Below are 21328 nucleotides of genomic sequence, written 5' to 3' on the forward strand. Positions count from 1 at the left end.
GTAGTTTTGTCCATTCGCTCTATTCATAAATGCAATATATACACAACTACTTGTGACATTGTGCTTTACGAAATATATACATAATACTAAAATAACGATTCTAATTAATTTCAACTCTCTATTTTACCAATAATAATGCTCCCAGGCAGTTAAAAATAAGTTAAAAAGGCATTATACATGTATATCACTGTACGCCGTTAATTAGCCATAATGAAGCTTGGGGATCAAATCAGTATTGAGTTACATATGTAAATAACCAATTTTAACAATTTCCCTTCATTCCACACCATTTACTGTACAATTTGAAACTGCAAGTGCAAGTTTACGAACAAGAAACATGGATTTTGCAACAATGAAACTCGTATTTATTTTGGTACTTATAAAAATCTACATTTACATAAGCACACAATTGCATTAATTTCGCAATTTATATATTTCCCAGGTATCGAATCTGCTCGGTTTCACTCTTATCACTGCATTGCCACTCGATCAACATGCTCACGGTAAAGGTCACCAAAGGGTCAACGAGGTAATATCCAACACTAAATCATTCCCCGACGCTTCCGCCCCCGATGCGGTTGGAGATCACAAAATGATCGTGAACGACAACCACAACCACGCCAACACGGGCGACCCCTTGACCAACAATAACAACAACCTCTTAAAATCTGGCTCCATCGTGAACAACAATTACAACAATGACGACGGTGTCGGGGCGGATTTTAATAACAACAATAACAACATAATTTTGAGGGAGGGTTCCATCGTGAACAACAATTATAACGAGATTGGCGGCCCCACCTCTAGTTTTAATAACAACAATAACAACTTCAATTTCAGAGGAGCAGTGTTCAACAATAATGACAATGGCGTCAAGATGGTGAGGTTTGGGACGAATGTAAAATCCAAGGGGGACAGTAACATGCATAATATGAACTCGAATGTGGGCATGGTGGGTGCGTACCATAATATGGACTATGAGGTTCCATCCGGTTATGGGAAATCTTATATGAACAAGAACATGAACGATGGTGGGGTGGGTTCTGTTTTCAATGGTAACAATTTGTAATATGGGTGTCCTAACAGCATAATTTTAGTATATACATCAAATGGTTTTTAAGAAAATGGCAATAAACATTTCAACCTCGCCTATAAATTTATTAGTTATTTTGTACCATTTCCATCTTTCCATGTTATGCATGGGCACACAGACGTTCACTTAATCACCAAGAGATCCGACATTTACGATGATTACAATATTTACATATTTCTAAAATATAGGTCACGAATGGTGGTATAAAAAATTACCAAAACTTACAACTATTAGTTGTATTTAGTCACCTAAAATTAGTTATCAAGAATTTGTTCGATAAACTGCTTCACTCCACTCCGAATCATGATCCGTCCTCCGTCGCCTCCACAACCTCTCTCTTTGATCTAGGCAATCTTTCTTTCTTCTCTGTCGTCACTCCCACACCATGACTCACCTTCAAATGCTGATTTAACATCGTCTGTAGCACGAACCCAGTTCCACACTCTTCGCAGATGAAGGGCCTCTCACCCGTGTGGGCGGAACGGATGTGACCGTCGAGATAAGACTTACGTGGGAAGGCTTTATCGCAGTGGGGACACTTGTGGGGCGTGGGTCTCACAAAGCTTGGGTTGTGTATCCGATTAACATGTTCTCTCCTCTGGTTTTTCGTTTTAAACGACTTTTCGCAGTGGGGACAGGGGTTAGGTCGTTCTCCCGAATGTGATTTGAGATGCTCCCGCAAGGTTTGACTTCTGAGGAAACGGGCGTCACAAAACTGTCAAAGAAATAAGCAAATCAGTATTAGTAAGTAACACATCAATAAGAAAATTAAAACGTTGCGCTTAGTATAGACATTTGTTAAAAAATTTAGTAAATTGTCCACCGAAGTATATTTACGAAAATTTTGAGCTTTATCAAAACTTACATCGCATTTGAACGGCTTAATTCCCGTGTGAATCTCCTTGTGACGTTTTAACATATGCTGTGAGCCGAATAATGCCCCACTAGATCACATTCCATTAATTTTTTAATTCACCGTGAAATGAATACATACATACATATGTTAAATGACAGCATAAACTTGACTGAAAACTAACCACTCGTCACAAATTATTGGATCAGCGCCATGCATCTTGACGCGATGTGCCTCAAGTGTATTTTTATACTTAAATGTTTCCCCGCAGGTATCGCAGACAGCTTGATACTTCCCCGCGTGCCGGTCAAGATGGTTCTTGAGATCGCAGGGAAGATAGAATGCCTTCCCGCAAATGTGGCAAATATGTGATGCAGGGGTGTTGGAGTGCTCCTTAGCAATGTGTCGGTCCACAGTTAGTTTGTCGCGAAAGGGAGCATCGCATATGGAACATTTCTCTCCCATTTCACGCGTGTGGGTGCGCACATGTCTAGCGAAATCGTAAAGAGAATGAATATATCAGTGCGAAAACTAGCAAATTATATAATCGCTAAAGTTACTATATTTTATGCCACCTTGCCAACATTTGTACAGATTGACATCTCTGCCCGCACTGCTCACACCGGTACTTTGGCAAATGAGAATTCATATGGGTCTGGAGTCGTTCCTCATTCTCAAATCTGCAGTCGCACACGTCGCACACGACCGGTTTGATCTCGTCGAATTCATGCAGTTCTAAATGACGCTTAAAATTTTCCTCCAGGGCGAAACCCTTTTCGCATTTAGGGCAGGACAATTTCTTTTCTCCATTTTCGTGGCGGATGAACATGTGCGCCAGAAGTCTGTGTTGGCGATTAAAGTTGCTTCCGCAGATGGTACAATGATACGCACCAATGTTGTGGATTTGTCTCATGTGGGCGACCTTGTCCTTCATCATGTTAAACTTGGCGTCACACACGTGGCATGAGATCGATGAATGAGTTCGCTGCATGTGGAGAGTAAGGGCAAAATGAGTGGATAAAGTGGCGTCGCACACGGTGCACTTAAGCTCGAGAGTTTTTTTGATAGGTTTCTTGACTTTGGGAATTTTTGCTGGAGAAGGAGGAGGAGGAGCAATACTCTTTATGCGGGGAGAAGATCGTGTCCGTTCCAAAACTGGCCGAGGTTCACGTTTTATACGTTTAGGTTGTTTAACTTCCGGTGAGAGGGACCGTTTCCTAGTGCTATAGATTAATGCGTAATAAACATATCTTGAAATCAAGATAATCACGTTTGGTCATGATGAACTAAACTAGATTACTTACCGTAGTGATGTCTTCGTTTTTGACTTTCTACCCTTGGCTGCGACACGTTTCGACTTTTTTTGCGAATGTGGAATGATGCAAAAGTCAGAATCGTCATCCTCAAGTGAATCAATATCGTCTTCTACTTTTAGACTAGGCTCATAATTCAAAGTCGTCTCCTCCTCCCCGTAGGAATTATTGTCATCAAAGAATTGGTCATCGACGTCATGATTTACTTCTTGTTCTACTTTGACTTGAAATTCGTGTGTCAAGAAATTATCGTCCGGCAAGATGGGAACCTTTCCTAATAATATTATAGCAAACAATTTAATTAATTTGATTCTAAAAATATTTACACTGCTTTACTAACCAACCTGAACTTGTCGCTTGAAGTATACGGGTCCTAATTTCAAAAATCGTGTCCCCCTCATCCCCACGGAAAGAAGACGAACAGTTCGAAATTGTTTCTTTTATCTGCCTAACTTTCCTCTCAACTTGACTCTCCAAGATGGAAATTTGTTGACGTATTTTTTCCACTTCTTCCAGAACAGAACAACAATTCAAGCAGAATTCGCAAGTCTCGCTCTCATCAAATAGACCTTGATAAGAAATTGGATTGTTTTGATTGTGACGAGAAGGAGCTATTAATTCGCACAGGGTTGCGATTTGTATTTTCCTCGTGGGGTTTTCAACACCACTTTCTTCGACCAGGTGTAAACAGAGGAGACAAAGATTGCCGGTCATCATGGTGAATCTAAAAATTCAGAGAATGATAAGTAATAGACAATATCTAAATTATTCTAAATAATAAATACGAAAGAACATTTTGAAAATGTAGTTAAAAATATGAAGTACAAAACTAATCTATATGGATATGAGTACTACTTACCTTGCACCTGGTCCGCCCCTCCTCAGGGGGGGGGATCACACTATGAAAAAGCTAGTTTTGAAGAAAAATCTGAAAATTTAAATTCCTGCCGGAGATGAGAAAGTTTTGAGCATATGGAATCAAACTCGTGCCAGGAGAGAATTTTATGGAGCGTGAAAGCTTGAGATTCGGCTTTTTCAGAGTCTATCTACTTTACAATGTAAAGTTTACATACATAGTCTCAAATTTTGAGACTGGAAATTTCAATAAGTTGAGAATATACACTACGATATGATGGTATAAATACAACATAACGTTTTCTTTATGTTAAACATATCGTTGTAGAATAATAAGGCACATGACTTATGGTTGAAGTAAACTTGGTGAGGCTCGATAACCTTTATGTAGTAAATAGAATGTAATGTAATGATCTACTTATAAATATAAGGTTACTGATAAGCACTGGATCATGATCAAGGATCAAGATCATCTGGAAATGCAGCTAGGTTCTGTGTAATGGATGATCAATGGTAGCAAGACTTGTCGACACTGCGGTCATGCCTCCAGCATCAATAGCACGTCCCTACACAAAACGGTCATATTGGCCAGGAATTACATATTTCCGTATGTACACTTCTATACGATTTTGTGAAGCATCACATAATCGTGGAATCAGCCCACAGATGTAGTGCAATCAGCCCGAGCCACAATTACATGGTGAACAAATATGTACATAGATATTTATTTTGTCCAGGTAGTCCAAGGCGTCAAATGTTCCATCCGGGTTCGAAATTTTCAGGCACATGTACATATTCTTCGACGAGTTGTAGTCGGCAGGATAAAATTTCCTCGAAAACAATGTCCACTTTGGCACTTGCATATTTACAAGGGATAAGGGCACCTACATGTATTCCTTATCCGTCATAAAGGAAGCTAAAACCATCGTTACAAATGCACATATCTATTTATTTATACATGTGTAACCAAATGGTGAAAGTTTATGTAGTACATACATAAATACTTCTGCGAAGTTTAGATTAAAGAAAAGTGAAAACTTAACCTGCAAACGTTTTAATTAAGATAAATTTGTAATCCATTATAAACAGATGACTTAAACATTGATGAAGTTTGCTCTGAACTCTGAGGTGACAATTTACGGAAATAAAGGGCCAAGTAATAAATAGGGTTAAATTTAATGCACCACCGAATAAGCTGAAATTTGCCACAAATTTTAGCTGAATTCGCCACCGGATGAATTTTTTCCAACTTTAGCCTTTTCAGCCACCGATTTAGATGGTGGTTACCACAAATTTAGATGAGCTGCCATCACCACATTTAATGACGAAAAAACATGGGTAATATATTTGTACAAAAATATAAGCACACTAATCTCAAGAAATCATGCTAATTTCCTGATTGCTAACCTTATTGCTGCATGTACCTGTGTTACACAGGTACATGCAGCATATATATTTGTATACACAGGCTGTGTATACAAATATATATATATATTTATATATATATATTTGTATATCATTGACTAGACTGGGCAGGAGAAGTGACGTATGTATTACCTTTCGGGTGGTCATCACTACTCTTACAGTTGTCCTGCAGTTAAAATATATCTATCTGAACAACGTCTTTTAAAACCAAAGAAATGACGTATTCGCAAGTTTTTAATTAGACCAGTGATACCGAATACTCTCTTTCTGAGGAAAATTCTCCCAAATTTTAGAAACTCAAGCCCAGTTGCGTCTAATATTCCTTTAGAGAGTACTAGGAGATATACTTTACCGGATTAATCCAATCCGAATCCGACAGCGTAGAATTGGCTTGATTTTGTCTGACCCAATAAAGTTGGATCGGATCGGATTTTTTATGACCCGACCAAGTCGGATCAGATCGGATCGGATTGGATTTGAAAAAACATCAATCCGACTATACTATAGAACAGTAGGCTATCGAATTTAATCCGACTAATCCAGTCCAATCCGAATCCGACAGTTCGGATTGGGTCGGATTATTTTAGGATCCGACCAGGTCAGATTGGATCGGATTTTATAAGGATCCGACCAAGTCGGATCGAATCGGATTTAAAAAAATCGATCCGATTACACTCTGGTTTCCTGTGCTAGTAGTGGGGGTCTCTTAAAAAACCGAACTTTTCACCCAACCAGTATTGCCGTTACGGCTGGAGAGACATCTAGCAATTTTAAATTTCTGTTATAAATAAATTTCTGTTGGAAGACCTGGAAAAATGGACGCAAGGAAATAATTGGTTTAGAAGTTCAGAATACGCGTTTCGATGTTAGACCAGAAGCCAAAACCGTTCCATTTGGTCAAAAGCGTAAGAAAGTAGGGTTGCGAAAGCTAAAAAAGCGCTTAGGTTATTTAATTTCAGGTGTATTTATAAAAGAGACATGTATACAGAGGTATTATACAAATAAATAAATCATATTATTGTAAATTATATTGCTTTTATAATCCTATGCTCATTAAATATGGTAATGGCAAATCATCTAAATTTGTGGTAACCACCATCTAAATCGGTGGCTAAAAAGGCTAATGTTGGAAAAAATTCATTCGGTGGCGAATTCAGCTAAAATTTGTGGTAGATTTCAGCTTATTGGGTGGTGCATTAAATTTAACCCTAATAAATATGTATGTCCAGCTAAATTGATTTCCTTATATAATGATGAACTCTAATGACTTATTCACCAATGAATTATGGTTTGCTTGATGATTAAATTGATCTGGTATTGATTCGCCTCCCAGTCTTAGGAATGTCAAAGTTAGTGCGTTCTGAACCGTAGCTCGAGTAAATATTTGTCATTCTACAATTTCGTCTGGAATCAAAATAACAAACATGTTGATTTCTTCGATTGTTCAGCAAAATGAATATCAACTAAGGCTTATCTCTTTTTTTATCAAGCCCCCAATTTTTGTCGAAATTTCAACAAATAAAAAGGGTATAACTAATCTCAAGTATACACTAACCTCTACTCCGCCGAACAAAGAAATCACATCCTTTTTACTAAAACGTCCGAAACTGATAATTTTAACAGGTTACATGATTTTCTTATTTTTAAACGGAATTTACGCCACGAGATCTTCTCACGTCGACTTTAACGTGAAAGTTTCAGCGACGATATTTTCCATACTTTTGCCAGTGTCTGTTTTCATCATAATCATTTTATGGTTCTGGGATCCAAGAAATTTAGTCGATCTACTAAACATGTTTCTCGAATATGAAAAAAATCATTACTTTAGTGAAAAGAGGTGGAAAATATGGCGAATTTCACTCAAGTATTTCATCTGGATTTTCGGATTTGGATTTTCCCTCCTTGCCCCGATTAGTTTGGCTTCCTTAAATGTACTGGAAACAGATCGTCTTCCATTTTTAGGATCGCTAATTCCACGGGAAGAAAGTATGGAATTGCGAATGGTTTTCGCACATGGAGTAATTATTGTGTTTCAAACCTGGCAATATTACTTAGCCTTTCCGTCATACGTTTTGATTACGACGAACATATTTATCGCATCGATTCTGAGTTTGTTACTTTATCTGGGAGAAATTAGCAGGTGAGTTAATTTGCAAATTTTCATAAAAGTTGCAAATATAATTATTTGTATTAATTTTCTTCAGGAAGATCTGTAACCCTTCTAGCAACAAATTGATTCATGTAACCCAACAACTTAACGAATTGAGACAACTAAAAATATTGGAGGCTCAAGTTAACGCCACGTTTCGTAAGCTATTTCTTCCCGGGACATTCTTCTTGTTTTGCTTTGGAAACGTGGTCTCCAACTTTTTATGCATATCTTACCACGCCACGTTATTCGATAACTTGGGACATCTTGCCTTTTTCGGGATATGCTTGGAATCCTGGGTGGGGATTTTATGTCTGGGAACGCTGTCCGGCCATGTAAACAAGAGGTCAAGGTTAATTTTGGTCAAGTTGAGACAGCAGCAGTGCAACGTTGGAGATTGGAAGGAAGAGAAGATATTTCGAAAAGGTGTTGGTGCCTGTGCTCAGATGAAGATAAGAGTTGGAAGCAACTTTGTCGGAATTCTGACCCCGTTGGTAATGATGAGCTTTTGTTTAAAATTATCGGTGAGGTTGCTTCTGTTTCATTGATGGATTAAAAATGCAAGGAGTGAAGTGACGAAATATGAAAACGGTATAAAATAATGGATATTCCACTGTGCCAGATTACATGCAAATCATGTTAAATTAGTTTAGAAGCTTCTGCAAAATAAAAAGACGCCAAGTTCTGTATTCAAGATTTGTAATCTAATTATCGCTCGAAAGTGTTGAATATAAACATTGTGTAATACGTAATTATTGATTTTGAAGTAGTAAATAAAAATATGTGTCTACACGTATATTGGTGGATGTATCTATATTTATTTATGTAATACTGTGGACGAAATGATGTCTGTTATTCAAGCAGACATTTTGTTTGGGCTCGGTCGGCACCAATTTTACAAAGCTAAAAATGATATTTATTTTATTTCCTTGCAGCTAATAGATTCTTCGAAAAATTGACCTCCGCGGTGCATTGTACTGAGGACGACCCACATAAAATACGAGAAGAAAGCAGGTTACAGGACCGATGACGCAAAGCAAAATCATCACCAATACTCCAAATTTAACCCAGGCAGATCGAATTTTTTGATGTTGTTTAGTTTGAAAAGCTGGATATGCATTATTACAGTTAATGGCTGTAAAAATAAAATCAATTCATTTAGTAGAAAAATTATGAATTACTTATTAATTTTCATAATTTAAAATCCCACCTGGACTAAAGTCCTCATAACCTGGTTGGGTTTGCCGGAACGCTTCCATCCTAAAGTTATGTGTGGCTAAAGTACCGTAATTATTTCCCGGAAGATAAACGTCCTGACATGTGTATGAGTAATTAAGCTTCGGTGTGACCAAATCGTGTAATGGTTTTACAGACTCAAATTCAAAGTGTGTCCTTTTCGGATCGGGATCCGTCTCATTCGTAAAAATTGAAGGATCCTTCCAAATCCGGCAGGTAACATTTTGTAGGTTGTAATGAGTCTCATTTTTTGCAAAATAAAATCGGATCATATTTAAATCTTCTGCATCCCAAAGTAAATCCAGGATTCCAAGGGCACAATTTCCTCCCACAGCGACACACCCGTCAGGAAGCGAAATGACGATGGTGGGTTTCTTGAGAAATAATTTTAATTTAATTTAATGTAAATATTCATAAGAAAAATATTTTGCATGACTACATAAAAACAAACCATGGGCAATCTGAGCTGAATCTCAACTGCTGCCTGGATCTTGATGCAGGCAACTTTATTATGGTCAAACAAGGTATAAGTATCCTCATTTAATGGGAAACGTTGTAAACGTTGTATCGTGGTAAAGTTTAGTAGCACGATGATGATAGTGTAGATCAAAACAAGGGAACAAAATAGGCACAGTTTTGGAATTAACATTTCCGGAAATACGGAGTTTTGAATGCAGTTTTTAAAAATTTATTTTGAGATTGATTCAATCATTGTTGTTAAAGGTTATGCTATATTACAATTGTGCAGGTTTGCATGCATACATATGTATGAATAGGCGTGCATATGTATTCAACCGATGGTCATACATAATTTGACATTGACAAAGGACACGGGAGTAGTTGCGTGCGTGAGACAATTGGGTCTCATCTTGATGATACAAATGAAAACTATGTTGTATGCATCGTCAACAGAAATCTGTAATTTCCTGTTTCCTGATGTATCTGTACATAGATATGTACCATGTAGCCTTAGAGACGCGCAAGTTCACAAATGTATTTTAGGCAATTTTTTTTTGCGAACTTTGATTTTTTGTTAACGTTGCTAATGATGCGAACTCGTAATGAATATTCCCAATATAATTGTTTATCTTACGAACGTTTTATTCTATGCGTAGTTACGCAAATTGCTTAATAGAAATTCTCATCTGAGACTAATGAATAAAACACATACGTACATATGTAACTGTGAAGAACAGATATTCTTAATATAAGAATGTCAAGGACATTTCTAAGTATTTACTTGTTCCAAAATAAGTTCATTTCGCATATTTACATATGAAAAAGATTTTTCATCGGCGCCCAGTTCTGATTTATTTTAACAGTCCGAAACGTGGGCTGATGTTTCTATGTATCACCATTGAAGGAATCAATTAGTGAGAAATGTTGACACGATGACGGAATCAGATAACATTGATTTATTGATTAAAAGCATACCGTGTGTTTGTTTAATTAGGATGTTCTAACAAAAATTTTATTGTCATTATTTCTGCCTGAAATCAAAAGGTAAATAACAACTAGGCCACAAGCAATGGCGAAAATATTCCCAACAATACTCAGCAGAAAAATTACGTTAGTTTGAAGAGTTGTTGAATTCGGACACTGGATAGCTGAAATAATGAAGTAGAAAAATAAGAGTCGTGCCTGCATACGCAATAAACAAGTGCATATTCGCAAATCCTCAAATATGTTCCAAAATTTTCACCGAGTGCATCGTTCTATTGGTAAAGATATTACAAAATTTTTATCTCGACATGATACCGTAATGTTTCAACTTTGAAACTCTGTACAAAAATGTCAAAACTATCTGCCGACAATTTCCTCGTCGGCGATTTTAAAACTCGACGACGAGGAAATTATCACAACAATCGAAGTACCGTAAATACTCTATTTATAGCCGGGCTAAAATCCAAAACTGAGGGTCACGGACCCGGCTACAATTAGAGACCTCTATAATTAGAGACCCGGCTAAATTTTGTTCCGTCAAAAATTTTAGATGTTACAAAATCATGCTGGCTCAAATTGAGCTTCCTTATTTAGCAAGATTGTCATCAGTAACCCATTCACTTTAAATCTACATCAGTGAACGAGGTTTAGCAGTTTTTTTAATTTTCTTTCATGATTATATCCATTAATAACTTGAAATTAAAATGTAAAAATTAGTAGGTCAACTTATTCGTTGATTAGCATAATGTGCAACATTTTACTTGAATGGGCTACGAACGGGGACACAGCCGACAAGACAGGCCATAATTAGAGACCGGTCATAATTGGGGACCCGGCTATAATTAGAGACCCGGCTAAAATTTTGAAATCTTGGTCTCTAGACCCGGCTATATATGGAGACCGGCTATAATTAGAATAGGGCTATAAATAGAGGTTTTACGGTAAGTAGATCCTCATATTGCTTACATTCGGTGACAACTTTGTTACCAACTTACTTGATGTGCAAAAAATTTAAATTTTCAACTAACCTGGCCCACATGACGTCGGGTTCGGGTACAGACTTTCTCGAAACGCCTGAACCTTCAAGTGAGCCAGTCTAATTGTAAAGTTGTTCCCAGCAATTGTAACGACTTCTTCGCAATGGTACGAATGATCTAGTGGTGTCTCAAACATAACGTGTCTTTTAAGATTATGCTCAAAATGAAAATATGCCTTCTGAAATTTATCGCCTCCTGGCAAGTAAAATTGTCCAGAAACATTTTGTAAGGCAAAGTGTGTCCCCTGTTTTACTTTCGTGAAGTTAAATGCTACATGGCCAAAGTTTCCGTTGTCCACCGGCCAAGAAAGTTTAATCACGCCAAGGGAACAGTTACCAGATGTATCTGTAAGGGTGTTTAAATATGGGTCGACACTTTCAAGGTGGCGCTGTCATTGTAGAAAACAAAATGTCCGTAAAAAATAGGTTTTTTAAATGAAATTTAATTTAAAATTTTTACCGTGTGATTTGCATCGTAATACGGGAAGGAAATTTGAATGGCGGATTGCAAAATTATGCAAGCACTTCCGTTCGCATCTCTGACGATGTAGTCCTCAACATTATCTGGGAAGAAACGCGCTGGGTGGTAGCGGGGAGCAGTTTCCAAGGACGATTTTGATGCTGAACGAGGAATTAAGTTATTCGGGAGAGATGAAACAAAATTAGGGCTCGATTGGAATATTAAAGACAAGTAGGTAACGAGAAAAGGAAAAGACATGGTTAGTTTGTGATTTTTATGTATAAATAAATTTAATTGTGCAAGTTTGGGAGACGAATCTAATGAATATATCTACAAATACTACACAAATATTCTGTGTAGTACTATTTACAATACGGGATGGCTGCTGATTTCAAGCAAAAATAATTGGGAAATATGTATGGTAAAAAATATTCATATTTACTTGTACATAAATATTGTGTATTTATGAACATACGTGTTTCAAAAATTTGACTAAATCAATCACGAACGTCACGCAACCACTCAAGTGAGACACATGTCGTTTATATATATATTTAACTGAAAGGCGACTTGTTTAGACTAGGGTGACCATATTTGTCCTGACTAAAACCGGGACATTTTTTGGCAAAAAAAATTTTCCATAATATCTAGTGCTTGGTGAAAATTTTTTCCATAATATCTAGTGCTTGGCGAAAATTTTTTCCATAATATCTAGTGCTTGGCGAAAAAATTTCCAATAATATCTAGTGCTTGGTGGTTCAGATATCACCGCATTTTTAGAAAGAATCAGGAAAGCCAATTAAGTAAATGTTGCATGCACGTTCCTGGTATTTATGTGCTAAAATCTACTTTTTCATCAATATTTTGGGGAAAAAGTGACATAATTTAATTTTTTCATACAATTTTGAAAACCGGGACACTTTGTCAAAACCGGGACATTTTCGGGACACCGGGACAGGTTTTGAAAACCGGGACGTATGGTCACCCTAGTTTAGACGTATATACATACAAGTTTTTATCCATAAATCATAATTAAATAAAACTGAAGAGAGTTGGCCCCATAGATACATAGGTTATATTGATTTGGAAAAACCTTCTCGCAATGTGTAATGAAAACCCCCAATATAAATTGTTTATCTTATAAAGGTTTTATTCTATGCATAATTGCTTAAAATAGAAATTCTCGTCGGAGACTAATAAATAATACAAGCATATATACGTAAGGGAGCGTCCATAAATCACGTGATCGATTTTTGGACAATTTTGACCCCCTCCCCCCCTTGGTGACCAATGGTGATAAATCCATTACCCCCCCCCTCTCCGTGGTCACGTGACAGGTTACACATTAAACCTAACTTACTGTAAAACGCATGAAACCTATTTTTCGCCAAGTGTGATTTTTTGTGGCGGATTTTTTTCGCTAAAAGTTTTTTCGCTAAACTGACCTATTTCCGACATGACAACCCATAGCACAAATTAATCCAATAATAATATTCCTGTGTTTTTTTAAAATCCAGTTAAATTAAATTTTAAAATTATCGAAAGAATTATTTAATACTAATGAGTAAGTATACAAAGTAATTTAACATTCATGACATCTTAAGGACAACTGCATACACTTTATTTCTGAAAGAATAATGAGAGTTCTATTAATGTTTACTGAAATTTGGAAGAGTGGTACATATATGCAAACCAGACCCAAGAATGTCAAGTAAAAATTTAAAAATACGCCGCATAACGAATTTTAGATAAAAGAGGTTCGCTATTAAGTAAATACATATTATTAAATTTATTTAAGGCGCGTGATAGTATGCGAAGAGACTTTATTGTTACTCTCTTCACATTTACTGACCTCAGAAATTAAAAGAAAAACTTTTCGTGGCATGTCACGTGACTGCCGACCATTACCCCCCCCCCCCTTGGTGATAATTGGTGACAAATTTCAGACCCCTCCCCCTCTATGATCGATCACGTGATTTATGGACACTCCCTAACTGAGAAGAACAGGTACCTATTCTTAATAAGATTTTTTATTTTATTCATTAAAATCATATGTAACGCGAGTTTATTTTTCAATTAGGATGTTTTAACAAGAATTTCCTTGGTATTATCTCTGCGTGAAATTAATAGATAAATAACAACTAGGCCACAAGCAATGGCGAAAATATTTCCAAAAATACTCGTCAGAAAAATTACGTTAATTTGACGTGTTGTTGAATCCGGACACTGGACAGCTGAAATAATGAAATGAAAAAGTACATGAGTCACTAACAAGTAAGTCGTTCTTGCATACATTTGCAAAAAATAATGTTGTTGCAAAATTTTCACCGAATGCATTGTCCTTTAATGTAGTATTAGTAAAGATATGTTCCAAAATGTTTGCAACATGGATTGCAAGTGGAAACAGAATTCAAACTTGTTACGACCCTTTGCTCAGTGATCAATCTGCATATTTTCATCTACATACCCCGTGGACAATTATACAAGAAATCGACGTAGACCCTCATATTGCTTACATACATTCGGTGACAAATTTTTACCAGCTTAAATTTCATGTGTACAATTTTAAACATTCAACTACCCGGTCCAAATGACTCCCACCAATCAATTTGATTTTCTCGAAACGCCTGAACCTTCTAGTGAGCCAGTCTAATTGTAAGTTGTTCCCAGCAATTGTAACGACTTCTTCGCAATGGTACGAATAATCGAGTGGTGTCTCGAACTTAGCGTGTCCTTCAAGATTATTATGTTCAAACTGAAAATATACCTTTTCAGAGTAAAATTTTCCAGAAACGTTCTGTAGGGCGAAATGTGTCCCCTGTTTAACTTTAGTAAAGTGAAATGTAACGTGGCTGAAGTCATGCTTGCCCATTTGCCAAGACAGTTTAATCACACCAAGGGAACAGTTTCCAGATGTATCGGTCTGCTTACCGAGGTCGATACTTACAAGGCGGCGCTGTAATGACGGGAAACTAGAATGTCTGTAAGAAATGTATTTTTTAAATGGGTCGCCAATTTTTTACCGTGTGATTTGCATCATAGTACGAGAAGGAAATTTGAATGGCAGACTGCAACATTATTTGGCACCGATCTCCGTTCGTATCTAGGAGGCTGTAGTCGACAACATTGTCAGGGAAATAGGCTCCATTGGGAAGAGATGACACAAAATTGTGCATCGATTGGAATATTAAGGATAAGTAGGTAAAGTGCAAAGGAAACGACATGCTGCTTTGTGATTTTTAAGTATAAATAGTTGACAAAGTTCGGAATACAAATGTAATGGATGTATTACACAGGTATTTTGTATTAGTACTATTTACAATATGGAATAGTTGCTGATTTCACGCAAAAATAATTGTGAGGCGAGTAAATATACATGGAAAAATAATCCTATTTATGTTTACGTAAATATTGTGTATTTATTTACATACATACATGTTTCAACAATTTGAGTAAATCAATCACGAGTGTCACGCAAGTCGGCCACATGAAGTTCTTTCAAGTGAAATATGATTGGTTTATACGTACAAATTTTTAAATGCCTTATCAATGAAATCATACCTAATTTAGTAAAACTGAAAATCAATCCTTTGATCCCATATTTTATTTTCCTTTGTGAATTAAGTGAAAATATAAGATGCATTATGTCAAATGCTTATGTAGAATCCACAAATTTATGAAATATGAAATTGATTGTATTGTTCAAACATGTTTAGTCATGTCTAATCATGAAAGTCTTTTCCACGTCCAGTGTAACCAAATTGTTTAAAACACTGTCTCATGCGTCATCCTTAAAGATGAAGAAACAAAAAACTGGCTACATGACGTATTTTTTATTTGACAAAATTAGACTCCAATTCCGAATTCCAACAAAATGAGATAAATACATATCTAGTATAATTCTGGGCTAACAGTATTTACCAAACATAGATCTCACCCTAGCATTATAGCGAGGATTACTCATATAAAAGAGCAAATGGAAGAAACTAAATACCACGAAGATGCCAAATATGATCATTGCATTCCTTATAAAATTCTCCCAGGCAGATTTAACATGTCTCTGCGGCACGGGTGTTTGAGGATCGTAACAGTCGATAACTGAAAAAAATACATACTTAATATGCGAATAATGTGTACAAATCCATTTGACTCCGGTAGAATTATTGGTTGCGGGTCACCTCATTTGCATATTTTGACGAGAGACAGAGTTATTCACATGGAAGGCCCATGTCGCGGAAAATGGGTATGTTGAGATTTATGCAAATGAGGTGACCCGCAACAATAATTCTACTATAAGTTATAACCTTCTCACCTTTTCCGAAATTTGCGTCGCCAGGTTTCGTCTTTCTAAACGCTTCCATAAGAAAACTGTGTGTCGCCAGACCAGTATAATTACTCGCCGTCAAGTACAACTCTTCACACTTGTAGGAATATTGTAGCAGTGGCGTCACCATCGAAGCCATTGGTTGTAGAGCCACAAAACTGATAAAGTCCTGGGGCGTGTAGATTATTCCAGTAAAATTTTGCAGGCTGTAATGACTTTCATTTTTTCGGAAGGAAAATTCAATCCAGTTTTTGTTCTGGATGTGGCTGGCGTTCCATGAGAGGTGCAATTTGCCCCCGTCGCAGTCGCCCGTGACCGTAACGTGACCCACGGGAAGGGGAAAGGTCATGATGTTGACCTGAATTAGAAGGGTCGCGTGTAAATAGAAAATTTAAATTTCTGAAAAATGTTATCTATCAAACCCCGGGAGGATTGTATTGTATCTCGAATGCTGAATGGATCATGATGCAAGCAACGCCATTCTTGTCCTTGAGGATGTAATTGTCCTCGTTTGATGGAAATTGGGTCGCAGTTGGTTGAGAGAATCCTTCCGTGATGAGAAATAAAAGTAGGAGCAGATTTACAAAAACTGGGTTTCCGGTTGAACTTGACATTACTTTTTGTGTAAATAATTTTAAAAAATACTTTACTGTAAATATGTATAATTAAAAGACTTTCGAGTTTAATTTGTGGCCTGATGGGAATTAAAACTAATTCTTGAAATCTTTATGAAATATAATAAATTCAACTGAAATTTTAAATATGGTTTATTGCTAAAAGCAACAATTAGTGATTCGCTTGCATAGCGTGACTAATAAATGGACCACCAAAGTGGATACAATAACAATTTCGTGATCTTGATCTACTGATACATAAATTCATTCGACCATTGTGTGTTACATAGATGATATGATGATTTGCATATAATTTAGCATAGTATTGAACTTTATAATGTATGGATAAATCGGTGCTATTGTTTGGAATTTCTGCAAATTCAAAATCCTTGCAAGGTGCGTGCAACTTGTCATCGTAAAGTAGATACATATGTACGTAGTAACAAACAATTATTTTACAGATTTTTGTGGGTGGTTTTAAACATTTATTAGATGTTACGTGATGAAATTGCATATGTGCCTGTTAGATACATATGTATCTAACAGGCACATGTGTACAAATATATGTACATATATATATTCAATTATAATTGAATATATATTGCGATATCTAAATAAATGTAATACATACATACAATGAGACAGGACATGAATTATTGGACTTTTATTTTTGTTTGTAGTCTTAAAGTGTGCAAAGTTTATCAGATTTAACAACTATTTATTGTATTATTTATTTAATACTAACATACATATCCGCTTAACCAAAATTAAGTATATTAATTGACAAAATTATTCTTATCTTTACTTAAACAAATACTTATTACCTAACATGAAATTTTTGTATTTATTTAATGCTAAAATTATCAAGCAGAGAAATTCTACCGTCATCTTAATTTTCAATATTCCCATAAAATTTACTACTCTTTACTTGGACTCGGTACGCATTGTTGAATTGATTTTTTCCTTCCCCTGAAGCAGCAGACATGCGCACAAGCCCCAACTCCCACGATGAAATAGACGAGAAGAATATTTCCCCCGATGGCGACAAGAACAATGCCAGTGATCAGTTGGAAAGATAGGACGGAACATTTTACAGCTAAAAACAATCTGATTATGAATAAGCCAATTTATATTTAAAATAAATATGTATATTTTGCATCTTAAATCACTAACCCGGTCCAAATACTAAATTCCAGGGAACACTCTTTCTAAATGCTTCCACCTTGAAATGCCTCAAGTTAACGGTGGACCCATTATTTCCAGAAATTACGACTTCTTCCCGACAGTAGTACGAGTGATTGAATGAAGCTTCTACGTGATGATTGGCGTTTTCCGACTGAAAAATGAAATAAGTTTCCAGTTCCGTCACATTTTCTTCTGGGGGAGGATCAAACCACCAAATCTTTCCAGTAACATATTGTAAATCGTAATGACTTTCATTAACAGCGAAGTAAAATACGAGGTCATTCGTCTTATTGGTAAACGTATCCCAAGATAAGGTAAGCCTGCCCAAGGAGCAATTTCCCGTAATAGTAACGGCATGCAATGGAAGGTCGACTGTTTCAAGGTAGAAGAACTGTGTTTGCAAAAGATCATGAAATAGGGAAAGTTCCCAGAAAATATAAAATTTTACATATACTTACTTGATCATTTTCGTTTTTGACCGGAAACGAGATTTGAATAGCGGAATGTAGCATGATGCATGCCACCATGTTCTTATCGAATAAAACGTAATTGTCGATATTATGGGGGAACCATGATGGCTTATGGGAAATTGGATCGAGTTGCTGCACTTGATTAAGGGCAGGTTCAAGGGCAGGTATGGATCTGAATTTTATGGTCAGTAATATGAATAGCAATGACAGTGTTGATTTCCGTACTTGCAACATGGTAAATATAATTAATTAATTCGAGAACACTGGCAGGATTTAATAAATGAAAGGAAGAAAGAGCCCTCTAAGTAAATAAATATTTGCAAACCTACTTATGTACATAGGTGTTGAAAATTGCCGTAACCCATATGAAAAATGTTCGGATGGACACTACGGAGCGGTTTCAAAATCGGCTGGTATAAATACGTATAAATTAAGTATATAAATTAATGCTAAAATATAAATAGTATGTAAAAATTCAAGTTAGTAAACTAACGTTTACTCTTGTCATAAAATACTTCTCCGTGTATGGTTGCTTTCAAGCGTGTTGCATGGATGCATGTCATACATAATATTTACATACCTTATGTATGCATTTGCTTATTCATAAACATAACGAAAATGGCATTATGGAATTGATCTGAACAATAGTTGACATGCATATTTTTATAAATACACGGATCGTAGCCGATTCATCATTTGTTACACTTAAATTTAAACATGCCAACGTTAATCATGAATAAGCGTCATAAATAAAGTAAATGCATGCAATACTTTAAGTACAGATAAAAATACCAATGATACGATTAAGGGGTTCATGATGGCTATGTTACGGTATATAACGTATGCATGTAGGTATGTAAATAGCGTAGATTAAATCCGAACAAAGTTAGGAAAAATTTTTGAATCTTTCAATACTACATGCGTAGATACATTTAGTAAATATTGAAGTATTTAATTGTCCAAGCAAGACTTATTTAAATCTGAGGATAGTGTGCTAGACTAGAGCCCTTCTACTGAGAAATTTATCTATATGTAGGAACTGATCCTTGGCCAACTAGAGTTTAATTTTAGATTGACCTCAGTTCCAGGAATTCAATTTGTGATGTAGAACGATTGCATATATCTACATGCGTACATCCGAATATTAAGAATTTAATGACCCAAACGAAATATAATGTTTTCCTTGCAACGCCAGGGTAGACAAACTGCTAAAAGCATCCTTGCTGGATATCAATTTCTTGTATTGTTTGCATTTTTGACAATTCCGTCGGTCTCAGTCAGTACACGATATTTCTTAGGAAATATATTCCTTAGTTTAATAATTTCATATATTTCGCCGCATGAGCACGTCATGCGGGGAAAAATCTATCAGGCTCCTTAATGCACATATTTATTAAGTAGCTTCAGCTACTTTATGTGAAGACTTTGTCTGTCTGTCTGTCTGTCTGTCTGTCCGTCTGTCTGTCAGCAGGATATCAGGAGAACGGATCGAGATAATCGAAATCGGTTTTCGCCATCATACATAGGACCCCAGGGGGAGGATCCTATCAACTTTTGGGGGCAACCGGACCACACCCCCTTTGGCGACAGGGGGTGTGGTCGGGGCAAAATGAGATTTTTAGTGCAATTTAATCTATAGATGAAATAGAGTGAAATTAAGTGTTCCCGAGTTGTTCCACACCCCCTCGGCGCCAGGGGGTGTGGTTGGGGCAAAATGAGATTTTTAGTGCAATTTAATCTATAGATGAAATAGAGTGAAATTAAGTGTTCCCGAGTTGTTCCACACCCCCTCGGCGCCAGGGGGTGTGGTTGGGGCAAAATGAGATTTTTAGTGCAATTTAATCTATGGGTAAAATTAGGTAAAATTGAGTGAAATTAAATGAAATTAAGTGAAATTAAGTGCTTCCCCGATTGTGCCACACCCCCTCGGCCCCAGGGGATGTGGTTGGGGCAAAATGAGATTTTTAGTGCAATTTATTCTATGGGTAAAATTAAGTGAAATTGAGTGAAATTAAATGAAATTAAGTGAAATTAAGTGAAATTGAGTGAAATTAAATGAAATTAAGTGAAATTAAGTGAAATTGAGTGAAATTAAATGAAATTAAGTGAAATTAAGTGAAATTGAGTGAAATTAAATGAAATTAAGTGAAATTAAGTGAAATTGAGTGTTTCCCCGATTTTGCCGCACCCCTTCGGCGCCAGCGGGTGTGGTTGGGGCAAAATGAGATTTTTAGTGCAATTTAATCTATAGGTGAAATAGAGTAAAATTATGTGTTCCGGAGTTGTGCCACACCCCCTAGGCGCCAGGGGTGTGGTTGGGGCAAAATGAGATTTTTATAAAAAATTAATCTATAGATGAAATAGAGTGAAATTAAGTGTTCCCGAGTTGTTCCACACCCCCTCGTCGCCAGGGGGTGTGGTCGGGGCAAAATGAGATTTTTACAAAAAATTAATCTATAGGTGAAATAGAGTGAAATTAAGTGTTCCCGAGTTGTGGTGGGACCGTTTGGGGTGAAGTACGTCTGAAGCTACTTCCGTATGCGCGTTTGCGACGGTTTATTATTTTAAGGGTATATTTAGAAGTATGTAGTAGATACATAAAACTACAAATAAATATGTATGTAAGAATAATAAATTCATGGTCAATCGGACGAATGCCTTTACCTTTTTAGATAAATGACTAATGGCTTTATCCCACAAATGCACAAGTACATACAGACCCGTTGCTCGTTTCTACGCCGGACAAAAAGTCCTCTTTTGATGGGAATTCGAGCGTGCACGCGCTCTTCCCTACTTTTGCACGGAGTCATGTGAAATTTTAAACTTTGTCCTAGAGATGCGAAATTTGGCACGCACATGCACCAACATATGC

General features: G+C 36.5%; 7 protein-coding genes across 7 annotated transcripts; 1 reads left to right on the plus strand and 6 right to left on the minus strand.

The window, feature by feature from the left end:
* The first annotated feature begins 236 nt into the window (after positions 1-236).
* Positions 237-1156, plus strand: LOC110852469 (AAC-rich mRNA clone AAC11 protein-like). The gene is made up of 2 exons (XM_022100553.2): positions 237-373; positions 443-1156. The coding sequence occupies exons 1-2, from the start codon at positions 338-340 to the stop codon at positions 1067-1069; spliced, it is 663 nt and encodes a 220-aa protein (XP_021956245.1). The 5' UTR covers positions 237-337; the 3' UTR covers positions 1070-1156.
* On the minus strand, positions 1138-4279 carry LOC110852459 (zinc finger protein 737). Its single transcript, XM_022100542.2, has 7 exons — positions 4119-4279; positions 3604-3983; positions 3251-3533; positions 2522-3169; positions 2131-2436; positions 1959-2037; positions 1138-1808 (listed from the first exon to the last, which is right to left on the minus strand). The coding sequence occupies exons 2-7, from the start codon at positions 3974-3976 to the stop codon at positions 1395-1397; spliced, it is 2103 nt and encodes a 700-aa protein (XP_021956234.1). The 5' UTR covers positions 3977-3983; positions 4119-4279; the 3' UTR covers positions 1138-1394.
* A 4207-nt stretch (positions 4280-8486) lies between these two features.
* LOC118433750 lies at positions 8487-9635 on the minus strand. The gene is made up of 3 exons (XM_035845985.1): positions 9376-9635; positions 8899-9298; positions 8487-8823 (listed from the first exon to the last, which is right to left on the minus strand). Exons 1-3 carry the CDS (start codon positions 9571-9573, stop codon positions 8624-8626), a joined length of 798 nt encoding a protein of 265 aa, XP_035701878.1. The 5' UTR covers positions 9574-9635; the 3' UTR covers positions 8487-8623.
* A 688-nt stretch (positions 9636-10323) lies between these two features.
* Positions 10324-12256, minus strand: LOC118433853 (lysosome-associated membrane glycoprotein 1-like). Its single transcript, XM_035846210.1, has 3 exons — positions 11864-12256; positions 11396-11792; positions 10324-10531 (listed from the first exon to the last, which is right to left on the minus strand). Exons 1-3 carry the CDS (start codon positions 12119-12121, stop codon positions 10374-10376), a joined length of 813 nt encoding a protein of 270 aa, XP_035702103.1. The 5' UTR covers positions 12122-12256; the 3' UTR covers positions 10324-10373.
* Positions 12257-13963: 1707 nt separating this feature from the next.
* LOC118433980 lies at positions 13964-15115 on the minus strand. Its single transcript, XM_035846537.1, has 3 exons — positions 14887-15115; positions 14445-14819; positions 13964-14097 (listed from the first exon to the last, which is right to left on the minus strand). The coding sequence occupies exons 1-3, from the start codon at positions 15085-15087 to the stop codon at positions 14056-14058; spliced, it is 618 nt and encodes a 205-aa protein (XP_035702430.1). The 5' UTR covers positions 15088-15115; the 3' UTR covers positions 13964-14055.
* Positions 15116-15681: 566 nt separating this feature from the next.
* LOC118433811 lies at positions 15682-17052 on the minus strand. The gene is made up of 3 exons (XM_035846089.1): positions 16610-17052; positions 16176-16545; positions 15682-15961 (listed from the first exon to the last, which is right to left on the minus strand). Exons 1-3 carry the CDS (start codon positions 16799-16801, stop codon positions 15771-15773), a joined length of 753 nt encoding a protein of 250 aa, XP_035701982.1. The 5' UTR covers positions 16802-17052; the 3' UTR covers positions 15682-15770.
* A 389-nt stretch (positions 17053-17441) lies between these two features.
* On the minus strand, positions 17442-19462 carry LOC118434486. Its single transcript, XM_035848202.1, has 3 exons — positions 18445-19462; positions 17975-18377; positions 17442-17897 (listed from the first exon to the last, which is right to left on the minus strand). The coding sequence occupies exons 1-3, from the start codon at positions 18688-18690 to the stop codon at positions 17719-17721; spliced, it is 828 nt and encodes a 275-aa protein (XP_035704095.1). The 5' UTR covers positions 18691-19462; the 3' UTR covers positions 17442-17718.
* Between the last annotated feature and the right edge of the window lie 1866 nt (positions 19463-21328).

Source organism: Folsomia candida, unplaced genomic scaffold (assembly GCF_002217175.1).
Source record: "Folsomia candida strain VU population unplaced genomic scaffold, ASM221717v1 Fcan01_Sc001, whole genome shotgun sequence".
Taxonomy (NCBI): domain Eukaryota; kingdom Metazoa; phylum Arthropoda; class Collembola; order Entomobryomorpha; family Isotomidae; genus Folsomia; species Folsomia candida.